The following is a 10,347-nucleotide window of genomic DNA, read 5'->3' on the forward strand; positions in this document are numbered from 1 at the left end:
GGCAATGCGTCGGTCCCCTGGTATTCTGCCAAAACTCTTCTCTAATGTACTGTATAGATGTTAAGTTTGAAACAGTAAAAACACAGAAAAGAGCTGATTCATCTAGATGGGTTTTCCAACATACCACCTCCTACGGATGAGTATGAAGGGAGAAATATATGGGAACATGGGGGAGCCGGGTCCAAAGGCAAACAAACAGAAAAACAACGCTCTTACGATCTTCATTTCGACCCCGGGCCTGTATATCCGTTATCCGGAAGGTATAAGTGTCGTACTGCGCCCTTCGCTGTCAACACCACCATACGGATCACACCGCCAGAACTGCCATCCCATTTTATTGCTTCTTGCAGTGAGGTCTTCACAAACTCGATCCCCTCCTCCTCAGTCATTCCCTCCCGCCACTTCGCATCACAGTAGCCGTAGATATACGTTGAGCCGGAACCACCAATGGCATATGATTGCTTGTGCAGAGAGCCACCCAGCGGTATCGAGTATACCTGTCCTCCATGTCGCGGGTCGTAGCCAGCGATAATGATTCCCGCACTAGATATTTAAACGACACGATTAGTATGGGCGAACAACTTTGAGATAGAAGACGGAAGGCGATAAAGAATATACTAAGCGGTAAAGGAAAATTTACTTACCTGAGCATGTCTTTATTGTCATAACAAAGCTCCTGGAACAACGCAGCAGCGGTTTGGGTTGTTGGGGGTTCTTGGTTGACGACACCGTACATTCCTAAGTGGTAACTAACAATATCGGCAACAGCTTGTGTATCCGCAGCAGATCCTGACCGACAGCACCAGATGGTATCGTGCACCTGTGTTAACTTATCCGTGACGCGATTCGCGATATAAGCTCCAGTAGTCGTCCGACTATCAGCCCCGAGAATAACGCCGTCCTTGAAGTTGATTGCCATGCTTTGCTCGAACTGCGATTAGTGTTTCAAAACATACGACTGCCGGTATATAGGTAGGACAAGAGCTCACATTGAGGTACCAAGACTATTATTTTACGAGAAGAAGGGTTTGTTAGCTAGCCTACGACCAGGACAATCGAGGGAAACGGAGGGCGGTATCCTTTACTTGACCTCTCCTTCCTTGAGATGATTCATGTCAATATGGATCCCATCTGTACCATCGTCAGTTCCAATTTCACAGAAAATAGTCGACCTTAATTCAACAACCACTAACCTTCTCCCAAACACCCAGTAACTCCATGAGCAACCATTGTAGCTAACCTGAATGTAGCAGGAGCTCGGAGTGGGAGACTGGCAAGAATAAAGTGTCAAGCGACGGGAAGCGTGGAGCTGGGAAGAGAGATAAAGAGGTCTATGAGGTCGTTCAATACCCGAGAAAGAGTTATGCGAGTTGAAATGAAGCTGTTGGCGAAATTTCTCTGAGCGCAGTCCTGATTGTCTGTGATGTTGAGAGGGAAAATGGTGATTGATGGTTTATTACTTGAGGCAGCAAGGTCCAACGCGTGTCGCCCGATCGGGAATGGCCTTGGCACTTGGCTGATCCCCGGCTATTATAATTGGCTAACGCGCTTACTGCGGTAAACTCTACGGGAATCTCAACACCGGAGAGGATAGCCAGAAGAGGCGTTCAAAAATATCCAGTCTATTTTGCGTATCTTGAGGCGAGGTCATCGTCTTCCCTAATTATGTCTTGTTTGTGTACTGCGTAAACCGTAGTTGCATCCGTTTGCCTCCGCCTTCTCTTCCCAGATGCCTTGTGTGCGGCTGTTTTGGCCCGAGGTGACTTCCCAGACTGCCCCATGTTTACTAGGCCCGCCTCCCCACGCACCCCTGGCTAATCACGATTCCTACACCAAGCTCAACTGTCACTGAAACCAACCATATACGCTCCCCGGAGAGGGCGAGACAGATATGGCAGACTCCCCACCGCCACCACCATCCTGGAATTTTAGTACAATGGCTGGGAATGTGGTGCAGTTTCTCAGACTCCCGGTTCTGGCGTCGTCTGGCCTGGCCATTATCGCCAGTGGCATGCTCTATTTTAAGCAAAAGTAAATGACCGTCACATATCTACTTTCTTCGTTGCACGTTTAACTGACCACTGTTACTTCTATCTATCAAGCGAAATAATTTATCCTCGCAATGTTCCTCTTGGGTCACGCGCCGAAGTTCCTAAACCGTCGGAGTTTGGGATGAACGACTACGAGGACCTTCGAATCCCAACCCCTGACGGGGAATCTCTCGCTGCGCTGTTTATTCGCCCGTCTAATACGCGCCATTCTAAGCCTAAAATAACCGTCCTCATGTTCCACGGTAATGCAGGAAATATCGGCCACCGTCTCCCCATCGCGCAGGTCTTGGAGCAGTCTCTGAACTGCAATATTTTCATGCTCGAATATCGCGGTTATGGCCAGTCGACAGGGACTCCGGATGAACAGGGCCTGAAAATTGACGCCCAAACAGGTTTGGATTATATACGGCAGCGTGCGGAGACGAGCGATACAAAAGTTCTAATCTACGGCCAGAGTATTGGTGGTGCGGTCGCGATCGATTTAACTGCGAAAAATCAACATCGAGGGGATATAGCAGGATTGATACTGGAGAACACGTTCTTGAGCGTTCAAAAGATGATCCCAAGGTATGAAAGCCATATAACCGAATCGAGTGACGATAACCTTTTTTATTTCATTTTTATTTTTTGTCTCCTCTAACGCGTTTTATGATATAATTCGCGTTTATTTGTTGGGGTATTAGGAGTGTTTGTTGCTAATAAATATAATCGTCTCAGTGTCTTCCCTGCTGCAAAATACGTTGTTCGCCTTTGTCACCAATACTGGGCTAGCGAGGATACGCTGCCCAAGATCACAAAGGTCCCGATCCTGTTCCTGAGTGGGCTCATGGATGAGATTGTCCCGTATGTCCCTCTTTCCCCCATTTCGGAGTAATGTTTACATTCACGAGGCCCGATATTCTAACGTATAGCCTGTTCTTAGCCCTGAGCATATGGTCCAGCTTTTTTCGATCTGCAAATCTAGTACAAAAGTCTGGCGAACTTTCCCAAATGGACAGCATAATGATACAGTTGCGGAACCGGGGTACTTCGACTATATCTACTCTTTTGTTGTGGATCACGTTCTAGATGATTGAGCTAGCCTAACTGCTCTTTTTAACGATCTGATATAAACGTGCGACCATCCTGGAATGGACCTGAAATGGCAGTTACATACCGTCATAGCTGTTCTGGGCGGAAGGGAATATTCGCTGGAACAAGGTGTAACAGACAATCCCGTAGCGAAAGGCACAGCTACTTTATCCGGACGAGGCACGAAAGACAAATGCTCAACAGCTTTCCAGTAATGCTATGTTGGATTGATCGAACCCCTTTTCTATGTCTAGCGCCCTTCCCTATGTGATATAAAAACACATATTGCCCCCCACATCGCTTCTTGTAATAATGGCATGATTTTTAGTTTATTTTTTGATCCTATCTCTATTTCTCTTTCCCATCGCATCCAATTTATGCCTGAATCCTCTTCTCATGTATGTCTAAGATACCCTTTCAAAAAAATTTCAAGGTTTTGCACGTCTCCAATATTGGCCCTCCCAACAACACAAAATATAAACTTGTCAGGGGGCAGTATAGTGCCACCTATCTACGGTTTTACAGATAGTCACTGGGATCAAATCGCATGCCTTTCCCATCGAAACACTAAGGTACCCAGCGACAGTTTGTATGCAGACACGAAGCCTGCACCGTTGTGCCTTTGGCCGAGGTTTTAAAAAGCTCATAGAACAGGCATAGGCTTGATCCCAAGCCACCGAGCCAAATAAGGCAGCTAGTAATCTAAACTTCTATTAAGAACTATGGTAAGAATATGTGCATTTACATACAGTCCCCCGCCCTCACGCTTAAGACCCAAGATATTTTGCACACCTGTAACTAAAAGAACAGGGGGGAGAATTCCACCTCCTTATCTTACATAATTTCATTGTATATATATATATACATATATATATATAAAAGGGGGGGGGGATAATACTTCTATGAAAGGATGATTTAGATCTTCTCAGCCTCTTCCATCAAATCTTCCAGCTTGAATCCATTTACATCGCCCTGGGTAAACATTCTCACCAAGTCCGCCTTCTTCCCGGCCTGTTTTCCATCCACGCCCCAATCGTAAAATCGTTGTAGCCACAGCACCAATAGCTTTGCCTCGTCCACAGACACGCCACGATCCTGGACCACGCTCCCGTTCATAAGAATCAAGCCGGTGTTGTCTGCAAGGTCGAGATGGTGGGTGATGATTGTGTGCGGCTGCGAATATGCACCGTGGAGTTTGTACGAGGCTAGGTGTGTGAAAAGCACGGTGGACGTATGTGTATTTAGCGTGGGTGGAGAATCAACGGTTGTGGCCGTTGGAGGAGACGTTGTGGCGCTGGCAGGAGGGTGGAAGGCCCATTGCAGGAAATGAATATCTGCTCCCGTGCTTGCTGATTCAGTGGTGCCTGCTGGCGCAGTGCCGTCGTTCATGTCTTCCGGCTGGCCGCTATCCGCGGTACGTGGCAGTGGTAAAACAAACTGTGGATTCTCCCTGGCGGTGTCAACCATTCGCAGGTAAGTATCGATCGGGATAGCAGCGCAGATGGATCGTGGATTGGCAGCATGTCGGAGACGCCAGAGAGTTTCGATTTCTTTAGCAGGAAGCGTGAGGATTTTGGGAATGTCGAGGTAGGAGGACAAAGGTTTTATTCCGGGTGTTTGACTTTGCGAGATCGAAGGGTCTACGGTGGGCTGTGTAGACTTAGCAGTCGTCGGGGAGTGTGTTTCAGGGCATGGGCTAGCACTGGAGCTCTGTGGTGTGGATGGGACAGGTTGTGGGATCCTCTCTGCTTTCGTTTTCAGGTCTTTGATTTTATCTTGGTAGGCTTCCTGGAGAGACGAAATCGAAGAATACCCCTCCCTTTTAAGAGGCGGTGACATCGTGAGCGATCGTATACAGGAATTGGAATGGTCCCTCTCGCGAAAATACCATATCAGTTTGGGAGGTCTAAAACAGTTCACTTACTCTTTGGCCTTGCGATCTAACTTATCCTTGTACCTGTCAATCACTCGGTTTGAGTCATGATGGGTGGTTAAACACCGCACGTCGTGGACTTGGGCCCATCGCCGTTGAGCATGTGGGAGCAATGGCCTGCCACTGCGTATGATGTGTCTCGCAACCGGAGCTAGAAGCCATGCCATTGCAACAGATGATGTTCGGAAACGTATGTACAGCGGCGGGGAGAGTGGGAGCTCTGTTGCCCGCCGACTTGGAACATTGGCGCAAAGCAGTGTAATTGCCAAGCCTCGCCAAGACTGAGGCTCTGTTAGGGTTTAGCGGTGGATCCCTCAGATGTCATTATTAGGGCCTTGTGCGGTGCGTCCGTACTTTTTGAACGCAATAGTGGATCTCATTAAAAATAGTGTATTGTTGGCCGGATGCCCTGTATGTTGGTGATTGCTACACTGTTGGGGGTCCCGGGGGTTGATCGGCCCTTCTACCAGCAGCGCTGGTGGTGACTGAGCTCTTTTGCCCCAGTAGCCTACAGGTTATGAGACTGTTTAGCGTGAGCCCTGCTGTGGTCAACATGCATGGGTTCAATCCCAGGATGAACTTAAGAATATAAATCTCAAACAAATACCCTGTATATTTAAAACAGTGTTAAGAGACATTCTAGAAGTGTGTTCTAGAAGTGAGTCCCTGAGCCCTAGAAGTGAGTTTACTAAGAGAAGTCACTAAGAGAAGTCACTGAGAAAAGTCACTGAGAAAAGTACTGTACTCTGTAATAGCTGATTTGAGAGAGTGTGTTAAGAGTTCTAAGAGTTAATCAGCTCTTTTATCAGTAGTACTGATAGTGTAAGAAATCCCGCTCCTCGCGGATCCTTTACCCCTATTCCTATCTCTCACATAACCAATAGGGCTAGCGGCCCTTGGCTACACACAACTATATAGACTGGAGTTCGCGAATACTATTCACAACTCAGCTTGAATGCTATTATACATTTGATCTCTACATTTATCTGCCTACTGTGAACACTTCTAGTAGTTAACAGTATATATCATATCAAGCTGTAAATACCTGAATAATCATCTGCAAGCACTTATTCTTACATTTCAAGCTCAGTCAGTCAGCAATCATCTGTTATGACTGAAAGAACTAGAAACTTGTATACTTCAACTCCTGTGAACTCTACTGCAGACACTTAGAAGCAGTCATCTGAATCATGAATAATCTCTATGAAAGAAGTCTCAGAGAACTTATTAACTACTCATAAGACATCATTCTCTACATCTGTGACAGAGAAACTCTCTGAATTCATGAATAAATCAATCTTAGTGAAGAACATTCTTAAGCATCTTCTACAGAATCAAGCTATTTTTCTATAAGAAATACTTACTACTCACAAACACTCTCAAATCAAGTCTCTAGACATAATCTTCAGAGATACTTATAAATTGAAAAGAAACTTTCTCAAGCTGTGATCACTTAAGATCATCTATTAAATCACAACTTATAAAAGCTTTTATAAGTTTGTATTTGAAATTAACTCACAAGCTCAGCTGTGTGATATGAAAGATAAAGAAGCTATCATCTATATAATGACAGATCTCTATTACACTGAAGTCAAGAACTGACTGAATTATCTAGAGAATGATTATAAGAGATTCTGATAATCTGTTCTCAAGATCTATCTAGAGAATAAGTTGAGAGACTCTGTGAGCTGAACAGAGAACATCTGAGCTATAATCACTAATATTAGAAAAAGAGATGAGAAATCTGATGAAGACTACTTACAGCACTTCATGAAATTATGATATAAATTGAGATCTGTGAAAACAGAGCTCTGAAACAAGACCTGAATGATAATATTTATAAAGAGACTGAATAAAGACATACAGAACAAGCTCATTGAGTAAGACTCTAAGTTCTTGACTCTGAAGAAACTGATGACTCTCATTCATCACTTATAAATCACTGTGAGAGTTACAGACTTATGAAGAGCAGATCATTGACTGATCTTATAAGAGTCAGAATAACAGAGAACAGATTTATCAGAAAAAGATAATAAGATACAGAGAGATTTGTATCTGACTGCTGAGTAGAAAGAGAGAGCTTCATAAACTTCTGTAAACAGAGTGTATAATAGAGAGATTAAGAAAAAGAAACTCTGCTTCATCTGTTCTAAATCAGAACATCTTCATATAAACTGTTCAGATAAATCAAAATAGAAATTTGAGAAGTCATAGACAGAGTCAGCAACAGTCTTCTTAAGAGTCTTAAAGCTGATATCTGAATCTGTTGCTCTCTTAATGAAAATACTTACTTATAGAGAGAGACTGTGTCACAGTACTGCTGCTCTGTAAGTATAAGAAGTATTAGTGAACTCAGAATCTCAGATCACTGTGATGTCTCTAAAGCTCACAGAGTAAATGAGTTAAAAGATGAAGACTGAGAATCTACTCTTATAATAAACAGAGTATGAGAACTTAGATCTGAGAGCTGAGAGACTTATAAGAGTCATCTTTGAATTACAAGATCTCTCTGAAATCTGAAGAAGATTTGTGAAAACTGTGATTATTATGAATATCACAGATGATATGTATTTAAGACTTATATAACTTCAAAGACATAATCTGCACATAGCTGTCTATGAGTCAGATTTATACTTCTGATCAGTGTTAACAGACTCACTTATAAAGATAGAAGCAGTTGATGCTGTAGAGTTGATTAGAGAAGACAAGCTCATCTATATAATAACTTTATAAGTGTCTGAGAATCTCACAGTTATGAAAACTGAGCTTCAGATATCAGAGAAATACTGAGATCTTGCAGAGATGTTCAGCTCAGCTAAGACAGCTGAGCTTTCTTCTTATTATGAGAAGAATCTGATAATAGATTTGATAGAAGAGTAGAAACTCTTCTGAGAACTAATCTATAAGCTCTCTTATTACAAGATAGAGATCTTACAGATCTATGTAAAGAAGAATCTGAAGAATAACTTTATTCAATCTTCACAGATCTCTGCAGAAGCCTCTGTGATATTTGCAAAGAAAAAGAATGAAGATCTCAGATTATGTGTAGACTACTGCAATCTGAACTCTAAGATAATAAAGAGTCACTACTCTCTATCTCTGATTGAGAATGTGATTAACTGTCTTATAAGAGCTGTCATATTCATATAACTGAATGTGATCAATGTATATACATAACTGTGAATACAGTCTGAGAATGAATAAAAGACTGTCTTTAGAACTGCACTGAAATTATTTAAATATCTAGTGATGTCTTTTGATCTGACTAATGCTCTCACAGTATTTCAGTCTTTCATTAATAAAATACTTCATGTATATCTGAATGTCTTCATAATAATATATCTGAATGATGTGATGATGTACTTTATAAAGAAGAAAGAACACACTGAGCATGTGTAAAGTGTGTTAAAGGTCTTAGATAAGACAGAACTGTATATTAAGCTTGTAAAGTGCAACTTCAGTGCTCATCAGATTAATTTCCTAGAATATATAATCATCACAGATAATATTCAGATGAAATCTTCACAGATTAAGACTATTCTATTATGACTGAAGTTAACTAGTATTCATGAGATTCAGATCTTTCTGAGCTTTGTGAATTTCTATAGATGATTTATCTTTGTATTCATGAGAATCTTCTTGACTCTTATAGACATGCTGAAGAGTGAAAATAAGAAGAAGTTATTCTGTGAATGAAGAATGAAAAGATTGTTGAGAAGAAAGAACTGTGAGAACTTTCTTATCTCAGAAGCTCATAAGATCTTTACAAGATTAAAATAGATATTTACAGACACAGTGATACTGTTTCACTTTGATTTCTTACTCTTAATCAGATTGAAGACAGATGTCTTCTTCTTTATAATTTCAGAAATAGTCTCACAACTACAGTCAAATAAGAACTGAGTTTCAGTGATCTTTTTCTCATAGAAGATGTAATCTGTGAAGATCAACTATAACATTCATGATCAGAAGCTTCTCATGATAGTGAAATTCTTTCATCACTGATGTCACTACTTTGAGAGTCTTGTAATAGTGATTACTGTTAGAACTGATCATAACAGCTTGTAACAGTTTACTTCAATTAAGAAACTCTTGTAATAGCAGGTTCACTGAGCTCAGAGACTGAGTGAGTTCTGATTCAAGATAGAATATATCAAGAAAACTAAGAACTCAGTAAACAGACTCTCTCACAGGTCAGACTATATTAAGAAGGCCAGAATGACAGACACAGAGAGACTAGAGAAGACAGAAAAGCTTCACAGAATACTTGAACTGAGTGTTATAAAGAGATTGACTGAAGAGTCTCTCAATCTCTCATGAGAGAAGAGGGAGAAGAGAGAGAAGAAGCCTGTATAACTACTCTCTATAACACTGAGAGTTAACACTCTGAAGATCTCTGTGAGAATTCTTGAAGAGAGTATCTATAATCTGAAGAGTTTGCAGACTTTGAGAAGCACTGCAGAAGATCTGATACAAGGAAAAACAGAGTATAAGTCTTTGCAAGATCTTCTATTCAGATTGTCTGAACTACAACTGAAGAATGAATATACTCAGTATATTCAGAAACTACTCATAACAGAGATCAATTCTACAGAAATAAAGAATTGAAGAAACTTAAATAATCTCTTATAAAGAGAGGACTGAATTTATGTGTCTGTGAATAAGTTTCTATGCATAGAACTTATTAAAAGATATCATGACTCTTCTCTAGCAGATCATTTTACAGACACTAGAACTCATGAGTTGCTTACAAGGAAATACTTCTGACTGAAGATGTAAGAACTTGTGAAGAAGATAGTGAATTCTTATACTATTTATCAGAATTCACAGATAGTGTAGTTCAAATTATATGAAGAACTTACTTCTCTACTCATTCTGCAGAAACCTTGAAAATAGCTAGAAATGAATACTCTTATAAGCCTCTCTGAAAGTAAGAACATATATAATGCCTGTTTTGACAGTATGCTGATGATAGTGAATTGCTTCATCAAGATGACACACTTTATACTCACTCACAAGAACTTGAAGTCAAAGAATTTGACTCATATCTTCATCTGCAATGTGATTCAGTTGTATGAATTGTCTGTGAACATTGTCTCAGACAGAGAATCAATCTTTGTAGAAGAGTTCTGATCTGATCTGATAACTATACTGAAGATCTCATAAGATCTAAGTATGACTTTTTATCAACAGACAGATGATCAGACAGAATGCCTGATGAGTATATTAGAACAGTATCTGTGATACTTTGTTAATTACAATCAGAATGACTGAATGCATTAATTATCACTC

General features: G+C 41.1%; 3 protein-coding genes across 3 annotated transcripts; 1 reads left to right on the plus strand and 2 right to left on the minus strand.

Annotated features, from left to right (window-relative positions):
• Nucleotides 1-221: 221 nt before the first annotated feature.
• Nucleotides 222-1,133, minus strand: BDCG_07045 (proteasome component PRE3; the record flags this gene model as incomplete). Its single annotated transcript, XM_045422812.1, has 2 exons — nt 645-1,133; nt 222-543 (listed from the first exon to the last, which is right to left on the minus strand). Exons 1-2 carry the CDS (start codon nt 917-919, stop codon nt 222-224), a joined length of 597 nt encoding a protein of 198 aa, XP_045278368.1. The 5' UTR covers nt 920-1,133.
• Nucleotides 1,134-1,195: 62 nt separating this feature from the next.
• BDCG_07046 (BEM46 family protein) lies at nt 1,196-3,821 on the plus strand. The gene is made up of 4 exons (XM_045422813.1): nt 1,196-2,031; nt 2,103-2,618; nt 2,769-2,894; nt 2,974-3,821. Exons 1-4 carry the CDS (start codon nt 1,892-1,894, stop codon nt 3,125-3,127), a joined length of 936 nt encoding a protein of 311 aa, XP_045278369.1. The 5' UTR covers nt 1,196-1,891; the 3' UTR covers nt 3,128-3,821.
• On the minus strand, nt 3,364-5,593 carry BDCG_07047 (ATP synthase mitochondrial F1 complex assembly factor 1). The gene is made up of 2 exons (XM_045422814.1): nt 5,047-5,593; nt 3,364-4,941 (listed from the first exon to the last, which is right to left on the minus strand). Exons 1-2 carry the CDS (start codon nt 5,220-5,222, stop codon nt 4,038-4,040), a joined length of 1,080 nt encoding a protein of 359 aa, XP_045278370.1. The 5' UTR covers nt 5,223-5,593; the 3' UTR covers nt 3,364-4,037.
• Between the last annotated feature and the right edge of the window lie 4,754 nt (nt 5,594-10,347).

Source organism: Blastomyces dermatitidis (assembly GCF_000003525.1).
Source record: "Blastomyces dermatitidis ER-3 genomic scaffold supercont1.7, whole genome shotgun sequence".
In the NCBI taxonomy this organism is placed as follows: Eukaryota; Fungi; Ascomycota; class Eurotiomycetes; order Onygenales; family Ajellomycetaceae; genus Blastomyces; species Blastomyces dermatitidis.

Excerpts from the sequence above, each read along its gene's own strand:
- BDCG_07047 (XM_045422814.1), bottom strand. The coding sequence starts at position 5,222 with ATGGCATGGCTTCTAGCTCCGGTTGCGAGACACATCATACGCAGTGGC. Across the intron at positions 4,942-5,046 it reads TTAGATCGCAAGGCCAAAGA|GGAGGGGTATTCTTCGATTT; the intron begins GTAAGTGAACTG and ends GCCTCTTAAAAG.
- BDCG_07046 (XM_045422813.1), top strand. The coding sequence starts at position 1,892 with ATGGCAGACTCCCCACCGCCACCACCATCCTGGAATTTTAGTACAATG. Across the intron at positions 2,032-2,102 it reads ATGCTCTATTTTAAGCAAAA|CGAAATAATTTATCCTCGCA; the intron begins GTAAATGACCGT and ends CTATCTATCAAG. Across the intron at positions 2,895-2,973 it reads CTCATGGATGAGATTGTCCC|CCCTGAGCATATGGTCCAGC; the intron begins GTATGTCCCTCT and ends GCCTGTTCTTAG.